Source organism: Sceloporus occidentalis, unplaced genomic scaffold, assembly GCF_023333645.1.
Source record: "Sceloporus occidentalis isolate IW3139 unplaced genomic scaffold, rSceOcc1.0.p SCAF_197, whole genome shotgun sequence".
Taxonomy (NCBI): Eukaryota; Metazoa; Chordata; class Lepidosauria; order Squamata; family Phrynosomatidae; genus Sceloporus; species Sceloporus occidentalis.
This window is the reverse complement of record NW_028317177.1, coordinates 1,222,091-1,243,583: the sequence shown is the minus strand read 5'-3', so window position 1 is coordinate 1,243,583 and position 21,493 is coordinate 1,222,091. Positions and strand designations below refer to the sequence as shown.

Genomic DNA, 21,493 nt, shown 5'->3' with positions numbered 1-21,493 from the left:
CTCTTCCAACCACTCCATCATTGGGCCTTAACACGCGTGTAAGGCTGTGCACTGGTACCTGGGTCTCCGAACGTGGGCCAGCCCATATCATAAGCGGCATGCTGCGGCATGCTGCGTCATGACCGGGCTCATCTCATGCCAAGACCACTGTTACCGACGCTTTATAACATGAAAAGCTTTCAATATCTACAACAGCATTTTCCCTGCAAATGAAGTAAGAGGAAATATTGGGCTACTGTTTATTTCACACAAATTTAAATATTCCACACTTCCTTCGGGACATTCTTATTTCAAATGGGGATTCTGTTCTGTCAACTGAAGCGCTAAAGTAAAGGTGCAAAGAACAGATTTCAAAACAGACACAATGAGGTCATATCAAGTTCTCGTTCTTCCTGCTTTGTTTCAGATACAAGGAAATAACGAAATTGTAAAACATCTAAGCTACTAATCAAAACAAAAAATACAGACGATACAGATCATTTCGGAGACAAATACCCTCCCGACCTTAGCTGTAATTGTGAATCTTTTGGTCTTGCCTTTAATGGTTGTTGACATGCTAAGTAATTAACGATGGTAACCGCTGCCTTCTAATAAAGTCAGAGAGGTAAGGGAGAAGGACCCCAACCCTCAGAATATCGTAGATCTTAACAAGAACGGACTAACTAATCTCATGTTATGGGCAAGATCGACACTTCGGCAAGCTATTGAGTGCCCACACTCAGTTTACTCCGGGCTCATCTTTTACTCGCTACTTTAGCCAAACAAAAATGCCTGCTGACCGGTTTAAGTCCAAAGTACCCATGTTTTAGGGACTCATGGGCAGGGTCTTCAACTCTAGTATCTAAACGTATAATTGCCCCCCCCCCCATTATGTTCTTGTTAACCACTCCATACTCTTTATAAATTAAAGTTATTAATAACAGAGAAGTAAGAAGAGAACACCAAATAAATCGATTCTAAAGTTAAATCTGCATATTATCCAACCCAGAAAGTTCTAGAACATGGCCATGGCCCGTCCTTGACCAAGAAGCCCCTTTTGCTGCCCTAAAACTGCACATTTACTTTTTCATTTTACAATTACAATGCCAAGCGTGGACATACATAACTCGTGTGCTCCTCCCATACAGATACTTTGATCCGGGGTACAGAAGGTAGGAAAGGAGGTCTCTGCCCTGTAAGGAGTAGGTAGACCTAGAGGTGCCCCGGACTGTATTACAGTTACAGTGACGTGGCTTTCTAGCCTAAATCCAGGTGCTAGTGAAAAATGAGTGAATACTTAAGAGACTGCTGGATAAGCAATGGATTCCAGCTCCTAAAAGATGGTGTGTGATACCCTCCTGAACAGGGCTCCAGAAAGAGCCAGCCTCGTAAATCTATGCACAGAACGAAAGCTCTAAAAGGTCATAACAGGAGAGCGGTGAGGAACACGTCGGGAACCTGTAACACTCTACATCTGCAAAAACAGGGAGTAGGACAAAGGAAAAAGGCAATCAATGTCAGGATACGAAGAGACAAACAGCTCTTTACTGAAAAAATATGTAAAAACATGGCATTACATGTAAAAAGCTTTTCATTTGACTATAGGTGGGAATCTAGCGGAGACGCTGCTAATAGCGCACACAGGCCTTTTCCTCCTCTGAAACAAAGACTCAAAGGGGGCCATTAACTCTACGTGTGACACCATTAAAGTGATTAAAATGTCCTCCTCCACTAGCTATGACATTCTTTCTCATCATAAATTACATTGCTGTAACACACTGGTACAGCTTTGGAAAACGCATTTATTAACCCTTGCCGGGGTCCGCCTTTGCCACGGAAACGAGCGCAGGGAGATTATACATTAGATCAGTAAAAGCTTTTCTGCAAGGTGTCTCCTGCGTGTCTCAGACACATTAATTGGTCTTGTTGTCCTTGACGAATACTTTTCTGGGTGATTAACACATGATCTGGAGTGACATTAGGTGTCTGAAATCTTCAGAGACGTCTTCGGACCTACAGTATGAAACATTAATCCCCGAGCTTGGCTTGTACCTTATCATTCGTAAAAATAAACACAAATATATAAAAAGTAAACCGTACGGAGCTGAGGTGCCACCTATCAGCGACAGTATCTCATGAACCTACACACCTGCCTTCGCTGTCAATATATGGGATGATGGACGAGAAACATTTACCAATACAGTAATACATAATGCTTCGCAAAAGATTTCATCCTCAATAGTTTCCATGCCAAATGGAGGGCTTGGATTTTAATTACCGTATTTGCTCGATTATAAGACAAGGTTTTTTTCAGAGCAAATGCTCTAAAAAAAAATCTCTCGTTTTATAATCAGGGTCGTCTAAAATAGAGGTCTGACTATGACCTGCAGGGGACCTGGATCCTCCTGTCTGGTAACCTCCGCTGCTGGTTCTTCTGTTGTCGGGGCAGTGTGTAGACGTCTACGCGATTCGCGTAGGCATCTTCCGCTGCAGCCAGAAGGAGGTGCCGTTAGCAGCGGGGGTTGTCTGCCTCCAGAAATACCTTTTAACCCTCTATACGCCACTCTGCCTCCTGAAATGCCTTACACCTCCCTATATGCCACTGCCCCATAATATGCCTTTAACCCCCTAAATGCCAGAGTGGCATATAGGGGTATAAGGCATTTCTGGAGGCAGAGTGGCACATAGGGGGTTAAAAGGCGTATCATGGGGCACAGTGGCATATAGAGGGTTAAAAGGCATATCATGGGGCACAGTGGCATGTAGGAGGGTATAAGGCATATCAGGGAGGCAGAGTGGCATATGAGGGTATAAGGCACTTCTGGGGGCAGATGTGCATAACTGGGGGGCAGGTTGGAAAATAAAAGGAAATAAAAACAAAAAAATATATTGGTTTATTAAAAAAAAAATTGGTTACATGAAGTAACATTTACTAGTAAAACTTTTTTCCTATAGGGTCGTCTTATATTCAGGCTTTTTCTTTTTTTTCTTAAATTAATACTCAGATTTTGGGGGGTCATCTTATAATCAGGGTCATCTTATAAATACAGTACTTTTTTGTTTGTTTTAAACTCCAATATTGATTACTTGGAACTTCTGGGCTCTAGGCTACCCAAAGCCTACCTATCCAAGACACGGCCAGGGCATTCCACTGATGTCACTGGGCGGTCCCGCTGAGGTCATGGGAAACACCCCCATTTAAAGGGGAAATGGGCGGTCAAACCCAGATAGTACCCAGGTATGCTAATACTCTCTCATTTATATGCCAAGTAGAGGATGGGGTGGGTGTTAAGGCAGGGATCCTGGGGTCTGAAATCAACAAAAGGTGAGAGAGAGGGAGGTGCAATATGTGTCACACAAAAAAACACTCATCCATACACACCACACACGATTTATCATTTTTTTTTAAGAAAAATTGTAGTTTTAAAACAAAAATGGATTGCATATCTATAAAAACAACAATATTTCTTACAAGGGATAGCAGGAATATATATGTAAATTATCGGGTAATCATTATCTGGGTGAAAAATATAGCCAAGAGTGGCAAAACACATTTAAAAAAAATAAAATAAATGATTATTACATACAACATCACATATAAAACAATAACAATAACACATTAAAAAAAGAAGAACGCTATTAGAATTGTCACTCAGTGGACGATTCTAACCATATATTATATAATGTATATATGCCAGTGAGATAGCTCAGATGGTAAATGCCCCCGACTGCAGACTAGGGCTAAAACAACTAATCGATAAAATCGATAATAAAAATCATTGTCAACGATTTTCATTATCGATTAATCGAATCGATTTTTATCGATTATAAAAAGAGGTTTTTTTCAGAGCAAATGCTCTGAAAAACTCCTCTCCTTATATAATCCGACCTCAAACAGAGATCGGATTATAATACTAGAATCCAGATCCCCCGCAACGCTGCAGGGGACCTGGATTCCCCTCACTGTCGGCCGGTCTCTCACTTCCGTCTCTCTCCCCCCTCCCATACACCCCTCTGACTCCTCCGTTACTGTCAGTAACGGAGCCGGGTAGAGAGGCAGAGCGGTGTATGGGAGGGGGGAGGAGTCAGAGGGGTGTATGGGAGCCACCCTCCCACACACCACTCTGGCTCCTCCCCCTCCCATACGCCACTCTGCCTCTCTACCCGGCTCCCTGGTGTCTTGTGAACCTCCGTTGCTGACAGGAGGCAGAGTGGAATATGGGAGGGGGGAGGAGCCAAAGTGGTGTATGGGAGGGGGAGGAGCCAAAGTGGTGTATGGGAGGGGGGAGGAGCCAGAGTGGTGTATGGGAGGGGGGAGGAGGCAGAGTGGATTATGGGAGGGGGAGGAGGCAAAGTGGTGTATGCGAGGGGGGAGGAGGCAGAGTGGAGTATGGGAGGGGGGAGGAGGCAGAGTGGAGTATGGGAGGGTGGAGGAGGCAGAGTGGTGTATGGGAGGGGGAGGAGCCAGAGTGGTGTATGGGTGAGTTATAGTGGTGTATGGGGGGTATTATGAATTTCAGGGCATATAGGGGGTATAAGGCATATCGATATTAGGTATATCAGGGGGGCATAAAACATATCTGGGGGTAAAAGGTATATCAGGGGGCTCAGTGGCATAAAGGGGCTATTAGACATATCGATATTAGGCATATCAGGGGGGGCATAAAACATATCTGGGGGTAAAAGGTATATCAGGGGGCTCAGTTGCATATCACTGGCATATAAGGAGTATAAGGCATATCAGGGGCACAGTGGAATCTGGCATTTAGGAGGTATAAGGCATATATGGGGGCAGAGTGGCAAGCTGGGGGCCAGATGTGCATAACCGGGGGCAGTTTGATAAATAAAAAAAAATTTAAACAAGGCTTTTTTCTCATAGTTTTTATTAAATATGAAAAATAGTTAACATATGAATTAATATTTACTAATAACTTTGTATTAAAACCTAGTTTGAGAAACACTGTGTTTGGGTTCTTGTAGTTTTTATTATTATGTCAGTAAAATAAGAAGGTGAACAGAGAGAGAGAGGCCATTGCAATAAAGAGATGAAAGTGTAAATTGTACGTTTTTTATGACATTATTTTAAATTGAAAAAAAAATTGCATTTTTTTATCCGATTAATCGAAAAAATAATCGGCCAACTAATCGATTATTAAAATAATCGTTAGTTGCAGCCCTACTGCAGACCATAGTCAGCTGCCGGTTCGGTTAATTATAAGAGCGTGCGCTAAAAGGCGCTTCCAGTCCCGCTGGGAGAAAGGCGCTATATAACTACTAGGTGTTTTGTTAGATACACATACATACACACACACACACGATCACATTTATTACGCAGTGATGATTGGATCTTAAATACCTGCATTGTAATAAAAAAAAATATATATATAAAGAGAGCAACAGGCTCCAAGAAATAATAATGTTATTTCAAAATCCTCCCTGCAAAAGTCTTCTGTGTTATGAATGATTACACAAAAAGCAGCAGGGGTTCTGTGCACACAATATATCAAATATAGGGCATGAGAGTAATAAACGGACGCTGCTTATCCACAGCGGTCTTCCTCGCAGTGACACGGTAAACATGAAAAGCAGGTCACGGTATACCCGGCCGCGCTCACGACTCAAAGCCGCACGCTTAATATTTCACTCGCCCCGTCGCCCGATAGAAGTGGAACTAACGAGTCGACGTGCCGGTGGGTTTTAAATAGGGCTGCAACTAACACCTATTTTCATAATCGATTAGTTGGCCGATTATTTTATCAATTAATCGTATAAAAAAATGTAAAGTTATTTTAAATAATTTAACAAACAGTTGTTAAAAACAAACAGCACAATAAAAAAAACTGAGAAAAATGGATTTCTTGTTTTTATTTCCCAACCTACCCCCCCCCCAGTTATGCACATTTAAGCCCAGGATTGCCACACTGCCTCCCACATATGCCACACTGCCTCCCACATATGCCTTATACCCCCAGATACACCACTCTGACCTCTCCACATATGCCTTATATACCCTGATATGCCACTCTGCCCTCCCCAGATATGCCTTATATCCCCAGATATGCCACCCTGCCACCCAGATATGCCTTATTCCCCCCATATGCCATAGTGCCCTCTGATATACCACTGTGCCCCCCTGATATGCCTTATAACCCACTATATGCCACTCTGCCCCCTGATATGCCTTATAACCCCCTATATACCACCCGCCCCATTTGAGGTCGGATTATAAAACAGGGGGTATTTTCAGTGCATTTGCTCTGAAAAACCCTCATCTTATATTCAATAAAATCGATTCAACTAATCGATAATGAAATTCGTTGGCAACGATTTTCATTATCGATTTTATCGATTAGTTCTTGCAGCGCTAGTTTTAAATGACAAAAAGTAATGCTTATTTTCTATGATGATTTCCCCGTATGATTAAAAGGAAGAACCCAATCTTATATTTATATCACTGCATCTAGTTTCCGGTCATTAACTTTTTTTCCCCCCCTTTGCCGATTTCAGGAAGCGTGCGACACAGAAGCACACAAACACATACAAACAATTCACGTTAAGAGATGGCGTCTGAAGTTTAAGATGTACCTGTGACCTGCCTCACGTTCAGCATCATTAAACGCACTCCTATTAACAACCTCTCGCCCGGGGATTTTTGGGTTTGAAAGTTAAGGACTTGGCACTCATCAAGGCGTTGATTCTTTGCATGGGATAAAAGCTGTCTAATTACTCCTCTGCCCTCAGTCTCCTCATTACTTCTTGTGACACAGTGAACAAAAGGGAGGAATAACTTACTGGGGAGGAATAATCACGCAAGTTTTGTGACAAGTCATTAGAGTGGCTGCTCCCGCTGGCATACAGAAAGGATGATTTGAAAATATTTATATCGGTAATTTCAGCCAGGGAACATGTTTATATTTATAAACACCTAGCACATTACTGCCAGTGCTTATTATCCAATGAATGATAAATATATATGATTGGACACACATCATTCCCTCTAGATTGTAAGCTCATTTGAGCCCTCGTCACCTGTTTTTGCATGTTTTCTTGTTGTGTTATATACTAATTGTCACATCCTCTCTAGCCTTTGTACATCTTTGTGGAATCTCTGATGGCGCCATACTAATTCCCAATTAACATAGTCACACTTGAGCTAGCTGGCGGTGAGCATACCACACAGACACACTGGCTGAGCTTGAATGGAATCCGCCCTGGAGTCCGTCATTACACTGGATCGGTCAGCCTGATCTCCCATGTACTGGTATGGTCCCTGACAGTGCATAAAACTTAGGACGTATTATTACGTCCTAATGGCCATCTAGATCATTCTGCATATGACTTAATAATACACCCTAAGACTGTTAATGGGTTAATATTCATACTTCAAAATTTACACTCTGCCCACCCGTTGTCCCATTTTTGTTCCAATGCTAGCTGCTTAAATAAGCCAGCAATGGAATCAGCAGGAAAGCGATCCCACTTTGTGCAGGATACCATGTGGGTGCAGTGACAGCCGAAAAGGCTAAAGAGTTGGGGGTGCAAGGGGTGGGCCGGGTCATCTGCAAACACGATGCCAGCAATGATACTTACAATGAGCTGCTTCAATCCCACAAAGGTTTGCTCTACCGAGTTGGCTGTTAGGACTTGTCTCTTCATTGCTGCCTGCTCTCCCAAGAAACGAAGCATTAGATCTCGAACCGCATCCCCCTGGAAATAGAAGAAAAAAACTACGGATGACTTTTTTTTTTTTTTAAAACCACTACAAAGAAAAGAAAATAATCTATAGGAAGCCCTTCCATATAAACACATCAGTACAGAAGTAATGGAGGATATTCAAAGCAGTGAAGCGCAAATAAATTGTGATTTTATATATAATCAAAAAATAAAACCACCTAATGTGTCACTGCTTTATTTCTGACCCTTTATCTTGTGGTTGTTAAATGCGTAGGTCAGTCATGTTTTTTTTTCTTTTAATATTGTGCTTTTCTTTAAAAAGAGTAAAGACTTGGACCTTAAATCAGTCCTTGGTCTCGACTTAGATTCAGGCTTTATGCCTACCCCATGCATGAGTAAACAGTGTTTTAGCCTCTACCGATTCTGCTGTGAGGCGGTTCCACTTATTTACCACCCTCTCAGCAAAGTAAAGCTTCCGGACATAACTTGTAAGCCTCTGTCCCTGCAGCTTTAGACTATGGACTCTTGTTCTATCTTTTCTCCTGCATTGAAATAAGCTTCCCTCCTGTACTTTGTTTAAAGCTATTAAGTATTTAAATGTTTCTATCACATCTCCTGTATGTTATACATATGGAGATCCTTAGTTGTTCCCCATAATTTATACCCAGCAACCCATTCACAATTTTAGCAGTCCATCCGTATACTCTACCCAGAATATATTTATCCTTTTGGTAAACAACAGAATGGCTCAGTCTGAATAACCCAGCAGGACATACAAGCATGACTTCATTAGCAGTGCTATAAAGAATCAGACAAGTATTTGAGCAAAGTTATCCAAAATATCCCTTGACCGATGACGACAATGGCAGCTTTCAGGTCTGCAGATATTTATTGGGAAAAAATGAAATAAAAAACAAGTTTTCCCTCGCTGCTAAATTCTAGAGCCCTGTACACAAAAATGTTCCATTTTCATTGGGACTTCCCCACTATCATCAAAAATATATATCGTGGCTCATCAGGCTCTCTGTAGCTCATCCGTACAACGAGCCAGCCAACTTACCAGCAAAAAGGGGGTTCGATGAACAGTTTCCTATTAACAATATTTATATCTGTAATTAATGGGACGGCAATATCAAAAGACCAACGTGGCTGTGCAAAGAATCTGTTATAGAGCATTATGGGCTGCTGCCAGTCATATTCACAATATGTTTTGAATACAAGAATTCCAAGAATTTAAATTCAGAAATATAAATACACACACACAGACACACACACATATATATATATATATAGAAATGGTATGTGTAGTGCTGGGGCCAGTGTGCATAGGTGTAGCGCTGGACTCTGTGTGTGTGTGTATACTGTATCAGTGTGTATGTGTGCTATATGTATAGTGCTAGAGTCAGTGAGCGTGTGTGTAAATGTACAGTACCACAGTGAGTTTGTCTTCCGTATTGTAGTGCCAGATTCAATGTATGTGTCCATAGCATTTTTATATATGCATAGTGTGTATATAAGAGTTTGGTGCTTCCGAACATGGTGGTGTTTATGTTCCAGTAGAAAATTAGCATGAGTGTGTATGTTGGCATATAGTGTTAGAGTGTACGCGTAAGTAAATGGTATTAACATTCTGTGCTCATGTAAATAAATGCCAACGTGTGTGTTGCTGTAGCGCGTTAGCGTGTCTGTTACTGTATAGGGTTAGAGTGTGTAAATGCGTCTGTATGGCTAAGTCTGACAAACCCCAAGCACCAGGTTCGGTGATATATGAAAATAAAAACATGATCCAAACCAAATTTGTCGACTTGTGTATATAAATTTCAGCGATAAGTATTAACATTTTTAGCCCCAGGGTCTACGAGCTGCTAAACCAATGAATCTCCCAACAAAGAAACTTTTGCACAACAGCATAGCAGCCAGTAGAAGCAGACAGGTACTTAGAATCTAGTTTTAGTATTTGGAGTACACAATATAATTCAGCTCTTCAAATCTTTTATGGACAAAAACCCTAAGTGAAAATCAATTTGCTTAGCCCAATCTCCCAAAAAAATATATTTTTTTATATAGCCATTAATTAGTCAATGTAAGGTAGGGGTTAGCAGAAATCATCCTTTTCAAGCTTAAAACAATCCATTATGTCAGGGCTCGACAAATCCCAGGCGCCAGGTCGCCATGGTGACAGAGAATTTTGTCCTGGCGCCTAGGTGTTTGTCAGCCTGTTACATTCACAAAAAATTGCGAATCTGGAGTCTGGGCAGACAGCACAGCCACTCAGAGCCCGCCCCCAAGCCTGAGATCACTCCCACGGAGTGATCCTGTAGGCTGAAAACGCGGTTGCAGGAAAACCAGCAATTGCGTTTTCAGCTGCCACAGGCAGCTTCAGGGAAGGGGGTGATGTGTTGGGGGTACCCGACACAACATCCCCCTTCTGCCTGATCGCTCCATGAGAGTGACAGTGCAGCGTTAACCCCTTCAATGCCGCGATCACGGCATTTAGGGGTTAATTCCCGTTTTGTACGGGGCTCTGCTGCTGGTGGTCTGCCTGGAAGCCAGGCAGACCAGCAACAGCAAAAACGAGCCCCCACAAGCCCTTTGATGACTCCTGTAGGCATGGAAGCCTACAGCAGTCATCAAAGAGACTCCCCCTGCAATGGCTGGTCTATAGACCAGCAATTGCATCCCAGCTTCAGGAGGCAGCTTCAGGGACAGGGGAGAGGGTTCTTCGGTCTCCACATGAGTGTGGAGACCAGCCCCAACACCCCCCCTGCTGCCTGATCGCTCCCTGAAAGAGCAGCATTAACCCCTTCAATGCCACAATTGTGTATGCACATTCGTGGCATTGCAGGGGTTAACATTTGTCCCCACAAGCTTGTGGGGACTAAATATCATGCAATGCTGTGCTCCAATGGAACATCAGCATTGAAAGAGTAAACCCCCCCCCCCCCAAAATATAATAATTTAAAAAAAAACAAAACAGCACTGACCTGAAAGTCCAGGGTGCTTCCAGGTCAAATGCTGTGAGTTTAGTAAGTGGGCTGATGATCAGATCACTCCTGACCAACTGTTAGTTTAAAAAAAAAAATCCTGGCTCATAACTTTTTTAGCTGGCGCCTAGATTCACAACAAATTTGTCAAGCCCTGCATTATGTGCAGTAAGATGTCACGGGTTTCCCTGCAGCAGTCTGTCTGATGTAATAATTCACTCTTAAGCTGTCTAGTACAGGCTAGCCACAAATAACATTCTCAACAATCTGGCATGTTCAGTGTTAATGGCTACCGTGAACAATGCCAGAGACGGCCACTGGGGGAGCCCAAACTTAGGACCCATAGGGCCATTCAGAATGATCTTCTTTACTGCAGTTCAATGACAATTTTTAAAAGGACAGTATGGTGGCCCAGATACACCCACTATATCAGAATTTAGAGTACCCCGTGAGTACATTAAAAAGCTTTCTTTCAAAGGAAAAAAAAAACCGAACAAAAATAATAAAGCTTATTTGACACAGAAGACGCTTCCCTTCTCCACCATGGTTAGGCTATTTGTGCCACTGATTGGCTGCTTGAAGCAATGAATCAGTGGCAGGAAAGTGCTCCAGCTGAAATTCACGGCAGGACTTTCCAGGCGTGCCCCTGCACACAGCGTCAAACGATGTGTCCCTGCCGCTGCAAGGAGGTCAGGACATACCGGTCCGTCCATGGGGGTTTCTTTAGATGCGTTTTTTGGACGTACCAGTACGTCTATAGGGGACTGAAGGGGTGAAAGTTGAGGTCTCAACTTGACAATAGAATACATTATGAAGGTTCAACCTCAGAGAGCTTCTGCTGCAGAATAGCTTGGCCGGTCCAGTATAATGTATAGTTTATTCAGTGACCTATTGAATTAAGCAATATACAGATGGTGTAAAACTGACATGACATCCTAAACCAACATAATGGCATTAAATGCTCTACATCTTATCTAGATTTGAATGAGGATTGAAGGGGTAAAATAGTTTGTTTCACACAATAACCGATCCCCCTTACCTGAATATTGTCAAACTTTAAACCAGGCATGGTGAGCTTCTCCTTTTCAATAAACACTGTGCTATACTGCTGTGTGGCTACAGAAATGAGAATGTTTCTGGTGTCTTCTGAAGGCAGCCATGCATCGTTCCTCCTGTCCATTTCACTCATGTTTAGGGCTGTGGCAAAAGAGTCATCGCTCCCAGCAAACACGCTGTGAATCTGAGAGAACAGTTTGGGAGATTGCGGTATCTCTGCAGAAGTTGGTGACCCACTAGAGTCAAGCGTCTTGTCCCCCACAAAGAACGGTACAGGAGATGGGTCATGGGGAGCTACTGTTTGTGAGGTACCCGATGAGGGGCTACGTTCTGGAGCTGCGTTCGGATTGCTGACGGAGATAAACGAGGAAGGCGTTGTGAAGGAATCAAAGAACTCGGAGGCCGGCGAATGAGTGATGACGTTCTCGGAGAAAAAGTTGCTTAGACTTGGACTGGGCTGAACCACCTGAGCACCAGTCTTCACAACACTTTTAATTTCAGTCCCAAAACTAGGCGATTTGACCATTTGAGGTTCAAAGCCATCACTGAATAGAAAAGGTTGTTGTGTATCCATTTTACTAAATATTGTACAAACAGGGATGCTCTCATCTGCTCGGGGCGGTTTACTAGGTGGAGTAACTAATTCTTCCTCATGAGGGCTGCTGGCTGTTGGTTTATTTGTCTTAATTTTGTCGGGTTCTGGATCCGTTCCGTCAGGAGTACTGGGAAGAGTATTCCCAGCAGGCAGTTCCTTGGAAGTAGACCTTTCGGGGGTGACATCGTGCTCGGAGCTGCTTTCTATATTAGGACTTATATTGAATGGTTTATCTGTATCTTGTCCTGCAGCATCATTGCTTTCAATTTCATCAACAATATCCTGCAGGCAACCCAGATCTCCTGCATCGTCTTCACTAACGTTGGGAGAATCGGAAATGATAACGCTTTCCATCATTTGCTCGTTCAGCTTATCCAGCAGGTTTCCAGAATCTTCGGAGAGGGTGACGTTTTCTTCAGACCCAAACGTATCCGCGTCAAGGTCAATGGTTTCTTCGTTAAAGAGTATTTCCTCCTGTTCATCTTGAGCTGGGTCTTGGTTCAGCCCAGTAATCGCAGCAGAATCACCTTTGTTTGTACCAACCGGATTTGTTTGAACTTCCTCATCATTACCGGTATCCGTGTTCTCCATTGCTCCTGCGCGATAAAAAACACCAATGGAATTACAACCACTTTTTAAAAAAAACTTTTTAACAATTTTATCTATTTTTTAATGTTGAAAATAATCACTTTTTTTTTTTACACGGTCTAAGGCAACAGTAGCCAAGGGCCCTGATCAGGACATTTACAAAGTCCTCGTTTCAAAATATTATATTCGGTATGTTTATGTATCTCATGTAAACACAGACTTCAGATTTTTTATTTTTTTTTCTTAACTCTTTAGAAAAAAAACTGTGTTTTATAAAGACTTTATTCCCAAATTTAAAAGAGCACCTAAACGCCATAATCTAGTGAAGGACACCCAGAACGAGGGCATTACTGATGGTAATCTGACGCAACACACGATGGGTTCCTCACTCACGCAGTTTGGATTTAACAGGCGCCGTGTCTGACAACCGGTATCCCCACTGCTCCAACACCATGTATAATAACCAGTATCCTCACTGCTCAAACACCGTGTCTGACTACCGTTATCCCCACCGCTCCAATACCGTGTCTGAAAACTGGTATCCACAATGCTCCAACGCCGTGTCTGACAACCGGTCTGCACACTGCTTCAACACAGTGTCTGACAACCGATATCCACACTGCTCCAACAACATGTATAACAACCGGTATCCTCACTGCTCAAACACCATGTCTGACAACCGGTATCCTCACTGCTCAAACACCATGTCTGACAACCGGTATCCACACTGCTCAAACACCATGTCTGACAACCGGTATCCACACTGCTCAAACACCATGTCTGACAACCGGTATCCACACTGCTCAAACACCATGTCTGACAACCGGTATCCACACTGCTCAAACACCATGTCTGACAACCGGTATCCACACTGCTCAAACACCATGTCTGACATGTCTGAGATTGTGAAATACGTTCTTCTAAGAGTGGTTTAAATGATTGTTTTAATCCAAAACAAGGGTAGAAAGCATTTAGTGGGATGTCAGTGGGATTACGTGATGTGGTGCATAATTACAAGGCATGTTGGGGAGACTAATAAATCAAGTTGTGTGGATTGATTTAATTTGTTATCAGGTTATATTTCTTGTATTTTTTTTAAATGATCAGATGTTTTATACACAGCCGTGTGGAATTACGTGCACTCGATGGCGTGGGGAATTCTTACACATTTAATCCAATACCCTGGAGCTCTTCGACAGTCTGTCATTCCTTTATTCGCTGCTTTACTGCTTAAGGGTCCAGTTTTATTACTTGCCATTAGCGGATATCAGCATTGCGGGGATATGTAAGGGGCCATGGCTACACAGTACATGACTTATCACTGCCCTGCATAAAGGTAGCACTAACATGGCCCCAAGGTTTGGGCGTTGAGTTACGGTGGCTGCTCACCTAGACGGAAGGAACGGTGGGTTATCGCACAGGTACAACCGGAACCAGATGTTGCTGCTCACCTGCTATCCTGCGCTCTTCTACCCCTCCAAGCCACGGACAGCTGCTGCCGGTATCTACTGCGCAGGCGCAGTGTTTCCCGGAAGCATCTTTTAGCCCTACGCAAGCGCAGTGGCTTCCCTGAGTGACGGAGTTAAAGGCGTCCCATTTTCTTAACATGGAACGGATCCTTAGGCAGAGCGTTCACGTAGTAAACGCATGCGCAAACATTTTTTTTATCAATCAACTTTATTTAAACAGTATATCATACGTACCAGGAAGACAGGTAACTACGGGCGCTGCCATGCATCAGAATTAGCCAGCAAGTGCAGCTAAACAGAAGAGGTTGGTGGTGCAATTGATAAACGGGTGTTATGGAAGACGACGCGCCAGTTATCTACGGGCTGGAATTTCAGGTGTGTGTTGTCCAAATCAGGATACGTGACATCATGTGTGATGTCACCTAACCGGATGCAGATGTGATTTGTATAGTGACAAAAACGTATAAGAGGTCATAAATTAGAACTAGATAATATGCCTCCACGTTACCGCCCGGTGTGTCTCAAGTGATCGTTTTGTGCAGGGGATTGTTGGATGCCAACTGTCAGGGTTTGGAACTGGGTCTTAGGGGTTCTAGCTGACTAGACAGTAAGTAAAATACAGAGGCAATGTGTAATGGTGATGTATTCCTGTGTCGCAGGCATTATGGAAAGTAATTGTGGTTTTTTTTGCCAAATTCTTATTAAATATGATAATGACGATAAAAGTATTTTTGGGAATACCCATAGAAACATACAATGTGATGGCGGGTGAAAACCATTCGGTCCATCTAGACTGCTAATTTCTTCTGTCCTTGGTCGATTCAGGATGGCGTTATCCTTGTCCCTTTGCCATGTCTACTGGGAGGCTGTTCCAGTTATCTACCACCCGCTCAGTAAAGTAAAATGTTCTTACATTGCATCTACACCTCTGAACCTCCAGTTTTAGACTATCACCTCCTTGTTCTAATGTTTCTCCTCCTGCGCTTTGTTAAATCATTGAATGTATTTAACTGTTTCTATCACATCCTCTCTCCCCCGAGTTATATAAAATAATAAAGAAAATTAAGTTAAATTAAAAAAAAAACAAAAAAAAAACTATAATATATTTGTATGTGTAAGATGAGTTCGGTAAATATTTCTGGGGCCAAATGATAACCACAGACAGAAGTCTCAATCAGGCAGCTTGGGGACGTCTGGTCATGATAGTTTTTCTCCCTTCTCCCACTAGTATGTTGCCGTTGGAATCATTACTTGAATACAGGTGCCTTAATATAGATTTTCTTTACTTTCTTGGCAAGTAATAGTTTATTAGAAGGACCATTATTAGAAGGTTTTGCACCATAAACGAGTCCGTACTAAAGGTTTGACGTGATTGCCTGTTACATGGGGTAATATCCAACGTGGGTCTACTAATCTATAGAACATTTTATAGTTTCAATAGGTACCGTTGTGTGAAAAATCTCTTTTCCTATGTATTTTTTGGAAAATGAAGACTATTAGAGCCTCAACCAACACCTTATATTAGATAAAAGGGGTACAAGAATATAAGTTATAAAATTATAAAAAAATATATATATATAGTGTGTGTGTATAAATTGCTCTATTAAATAAATGTATTTAGGAACACACAGTGGCCATGTGAAAAAGTACCTGGTCCTGTGCAATATCTGTTCTCCAAAGCTGTGCATACTTATTGGTCGATGTTTTATTCAGCTGTACGGCTGTTTTGACGCACTCCATCTCTGTGAATTTAACGCAGCGACGTTCCAGAGTTTCTCCAAGCATGAACCGCTCCTTTCAGATCCTGGCACAAAATCGAATAGTGTTTAAGTCTGGACTTCCCAAACTTTCCATTTATTAATCTTCAATGATGCTGGTTATGTTGCTGCATGGTGCTTGAGCTTCAGCTGATGGACGATCTGTCGATCCCCTGTACCGTTCCGTAATAATCAGCAGAAGTAACGGTTCCTTTGTCCCAAACCATGACACTGCCATCACTATACTTGACCATAGGTATGAGGTTCTTCTGAGAGAATGCATAATGGGGACCCATATAGCCCAAAAAGTCCCATCTTTGTCTCATCTGTTCGTAGAACATTGTTCTAGATCTCTGAGGAGCATCCATGTCCTTTCAGAAAGACTCTAGATGATGAGCATTTGTTTCTTAGCATGGTTTACACCTTGCTCCTTTGCAAGGGTTCCCATGTTTATCTTCTGCCTTTGTAATAGTAGAGTCATTAGCATTGACCTTAGTTGAGGTGAAAGAGGCATACGGCCCCTTGGATTCCCTTCTATGGTCATTTGTGACCTCCTGTACGGTTTCACGCCCTCCTCGGAGAGATATTGGTAGGCATGCCACTGCTGGAAGATTCACTACTGTCGCAAACCTTCTTAATTTGATGACTAGGACCAATGTTGGCTTTGTGTTGGGCAGGCCTTGGCCAATCGAGGCTGAATTGTTTAGTCTTCAAACACCTGACCCTATTAATCCCTTTTGTTGGGTTGTGTTCTCTGAGGGACAGTACCTTTTCCCAACTCAAATAAATAGAAAGAGTAGCAAACTTTGGGGTCTATAACATAATAATCAAACGGGGAACGAATGCCTGTTCACACAATGATGTGCTTGCTGATAACAACATTAAACCAGACAGCTCTTTTAATCGGTCATTTTTATAAAAATATATCCTGCCGGGCAGAAAGGTTTCTAATACAGCCCTGGAATCCTGCTGGCTACGGCTCCAAATATGCACAGCCTTAGCTTTGTTTTGTGTACTTATCGGTGATTATTGTTCTAGCAGCAACCCAGAAATCTGAATTTCTGTGCCTTTTTAGGTTATGCGCTCCTCCTTTTTTTTTTTTTTTTGTTGTATATTTTTTTGTGTTGCGCATATTTGCAGGTTCTGACCAAACCTTGGCGTTGAGAAGCCCCTCCTGGCACTCAGGTGCTTCATAAATGGCTTTAAATTGCTTGAGAGTCTCTTTGGGGTTAAAATCCAGAACAGTCCTGTTGATTCAGCTCATGATTCAGATGATTGGTAAGTAATATAGCCATAAATAATTAGATAGGACTAGCCAACCTTGGGGTAGTGGTGGGGTAAGCAGTATATGGCCAGATAGTGTGACGGACTCGCTAGTGTTTAGGTGGGTGTTTTTTGGATTGTGTTCACTGGGTATGCCCTGGATTCTTGCTTTGTTTTGTATCAAATTATATGCCTTCCTGGTGCCTGAACCTATCAAACTGACTATATTATTATTGTTCTCATACTTGTCTGTCTGGATCCCAGCCTTGTGTTCTAGGTGAAAGGAACCAGTCAGCCTGCTTTTAACTTGTTGGCAACCATAAGATATATTATGATGTCTGGATGAGGATGTAACAGTCCTACATGGGGAACATCCAGGCTCCAAATACCAGTAGCCCTCCCTTATCGGGATGCGGGTACGTTGGGTACGGGGATAGGAAAACTGGCCGTGGTTGAATTTCTCCATGGTGACCCGGAGAAGAGACGCTTCACCTGGAATCTCCAGGCAAAGCCCAGACGTGGTAATGGTACGTCGTATGGTTTTTGTAGCGGTTGGGACATTTCCCTGCCAGTAAACGGTTAATGTTATCCTGGGTTCTCTCCGATCAGCAGTGCTGGCTCTGGGCTAATACATGAACAATAACGGCGCTAGTTACACTTGAATAAAGGAAAATACGTGAACGAGTAGCAACAAAAGAAAAGAGTTCCCAGGGCAGAAAATAGATCGCAATTAAGCTCTGGTTACAAAGGGGGGGGGGGGATTCACGGCCATATCTGTTAATTGTGGCTGTGATTTATTTTTTTTTACCAGCAGGGTCTTCGAGTTGGGTAAATGAGGCTATGGTTAAATGACACGTAGCAGAAGGTATAATCGTGTGATATAAAGTAAGGCGTGTTCTAAGAGAAGTAAAATATACATGACCGGACATTCTCCCTGCACCTCTATCGGTGAAACAACCAAATAATAAAAAAAAAACAAAAAACCCTCCATTCTGACAACGGGCAGTTTTGTTTCAAAAGGTTACAAACGTTTTCTTCTTGATTGCAGTAAATGGCAATCAGATCGTTCTGTTAAACATAGTAACATAGTAACATAGTTCATAAGGTTGAAAAAAGACCAAAGTCCATCAAGTTCAACCTATATACATATTGTGTCCCTACTGTGTTGATCCAGAGGAAGGCAAAAAACCCTTATGAAGCAGATGCCAATTGCCCCATACCAGGGGGAAAATTCCTTCCCGACTCCAAATATGGCAATCAGAATAAATCCCTGGATCAACGTTCTGTCCCTATTAATCTAATATCCATAACTTGTAATATTATTGCTTTCAAGAAACACGTCCAGGCTCCTTTTGAACTCTTTTATTGAGTTTACCATCACCACTTCCTCTGGCAGAGAGTTCCATAATCTCACCGCTCTTACTGTAAAGAACCCCCGTCTGTGCTGGTGTAGAAACCTTCTTTCCTCCAGCCGTAGAGGATGTCCCCTTGTTATAGATACAGTCCTGGGTATAAATAGGTCCTGGGAGTGATCTCTGTACTGTCCCCTTATATATTTATACATAGTTATTAAGTCCCCCCTAAGCCGTCTTTTTTCCAAACTAAATAACCCCAATTCTGATAATCTTTCTGGGTACTGTAGTCCTCCCATTCCCCTTATTACTCTGGTTGCCCGTCTTTGAACCCTCTCCAGCTCCACTATATCTTTCTTGTACACTGGTGCCCAGTACTGTACACAGTATTCCATGTGTGGTCTGACTAGTGACTTGTACAGGGGTAGAATTATTTCCTTGTCGTGGGCATCTATGCCCCTTTTGATGCACCCCATGATTTTATTTGCCTTAGCAGCAGCTGCCTGACACTGGTCGCTACAGGTAAGTTTACTGTTAACTAAAACTCCTAAGTCCTTTTCCATGTCAGTCGTCCCCAGTGTTTTCCCATTTAATACATATTCCCAGCCTGGATTTTTCTTCCCCATGTGCATAACCTTACATTTATCTGTGTTGAACCTCATCTGCCACATCCCAGCCCAAGCCTCCAACCTATGCAGATCCATTTGTAATCGTGCGCTGTCCTCTATTGTGTTAACCACGTTACAGAGCTTAGTATCGTCTGCAAAGATTGATACTTTACTATGCAATCCCTCTACAAGGTCATTAATAAATATATTAAAAAGAATAGGACCCAAAACTGACCCCTGTGGTACCCCACTAGCAACAGTCACCCACTCAGAGTATGTACCATTAATAACCACCCTCTGTTTCCTATCACTGAGCCAGTTACTTACCCACATACACACATTCTCCCCCAGCCCAAGCATTCTCATTTTATGTACGAGCCTTTTATGTGGCACCGTATCAAATGCTTTGGAAAAATCAAGATATACGACATCCAGCGATTCACCCCGATCCAGTCTTGAGCTCACCTCCTCATAAAAGCTGATCAGGTTAGTTTGACAGGACCGATCCCTTGTAAACCCATGCTGATATGGAGTCATACACTTATTTTCATTGAGATACTCCAAAATAGCATCTCTTAGGAAACCCTCAAACAGTTTACACACAACAGAAGTTAAACTAACAGGCCTATAATTCCCCGGGTCACTTTTTGTCCCCTTTTTGAATATTGGCACAACATTTGCTATGCGCCAGTCCTGGGGAACAGACCCTGTCACTATAGAGTCCTTGAATATTAGAAATAGGGGTCTGTCTATTACATTACTTAACTCCCTTAGAACGCGGGGGTGAATGCCATCTGGACCTGGTGATTTGTCTATTTTGATTTTTTTTAGGCGGCACTGCACTTCTTCCTGCGTTAGACAGGCGACATGTACTGGGGCATTTATCTCATCCTGCTGTATATTACCTGGCATTTCATTTTCCTCTGTGAATACAGCAGAGAAGAATATATTTAATAGATTAGCTTTTTCCTGATCCCCGTCTATAACTTCTCCCTCATTACTTTTTAAGGGGCCAACGCTTTCATTGTTAACCTTTTTACTATTTATATAGTTAAAGAACATTTTGGGGTTTGTTTTACTCTCTTTGGCAATGAGTCTTTCTGTCTCCAATTTTGCTGCTTTTATCTGATTTTTACATATTTTATTTTTTTCCCGATAGCTTTTTAGTGCTTCCTCACTGCCTTCCTGTTTTAGTAGCTTAAATGCCTTTTTTTTGCCATTTATTGCCCCCTTTACATTTTTATTTATCCACATTGGTTTTCTCTTGTTCCTGACTCTTTTATTCCCATACGGTATGTACCTTTCACAGTGAGAATTTAAGATATTCTTAAAAATCTCCCATTGAGCGTCTGTACTCTTGTTTTTGAGGACATTTTCCCAATTTACAGTGTTAAGGGCTTCTCTTAGTTGATCAAACTTTGCCCTCCTAAAGTGCATAGTTCTTGTGGCTCCTCTAAGAGTTCCCTTATTGAAGGACAAGTTATAATGTATCATATTGTGATCACTATTTCCTAGATGTCCCCTGACCTGCACATTAGTTACTCTGTCAGGTCTGTTGGTTAATATTAAGTCCAGTAGGGCGCCCCCTCTGGTCGGGTCCTGTACCATTTGGGACAGATAATTATCCTTACTTATAGTCAGAAACCGGTTTCCTTTATGAGATTCACAGGTCTCGGTTTCCCAGTTTATGTCGGGATAGTTAAAGTCCCCCATAATAACCACCTCATTGTGATTAGCTGCCTTGTTTATTTGCTTTAATAATTGATCTTCTGCTGCTTCCATTATATTTGGTGGCTTATAGCAAACCCCGATCAGTATTTTATTATTTTTCTTTCCATATATTTCTACCCATAATGACTCCACATTATCATTTCCCTCACATATATTCTCCCGCAGCGTGGCCTTTAGGCTGGACTTTACATAAAGGCAAACTCCTCCCCCTTTTCGTTTTTTCCGATCCTTCCTGAATAGACTATACCCCTGTATGTTAACCGCCCAGTCATAGCTATCATCCAACCATGTCTCTGTTATACCCACTATGTCATAATTTTCTTCAGACATTATTAACTCCAGTTCGTCAGTTTTATTGGTCAGACTTCTGGCATTAGTAAGCATACAATTTAGAGGTGTATGGTTTTTTTCCCTATGAAGCCTATCCCTATTAACTA

The 21,493-nt window shown here is 42.3% G+C and overlaps 1 protein-coding gene across 1 annotated transcript in view; it reads right to left on the bottom strand.

Annotated features, from left to right (window-relative positions):
• LOC149278239 (trafficking protein particle complex subunit 12-like) overlaps positions 1 to 12,879 on the bottom strand; it is a 36,901-nt gene extending 24,022 nt beyond the window's left edge. The window contains exons 1-2 of the mRNA XM_089502176.1: positions 11,677 to 12,879; positions 7,570 to 7,686 (exon numbers count right to left, since the gene is read on the bottom strand). Coding sequence (XP_089358302.1) covers positions 7,570 to 7,686; positions 11,677 to 12,879 — 1,320 coding nt within the window. The remainder of the gene's footprint in view (positions 1 to 7,569; positions 7,687 to 11,676) is intronic.
• Between the last annotated feature and the right edge of the window lie 8,614 nt (positions 12,880 to 21,493).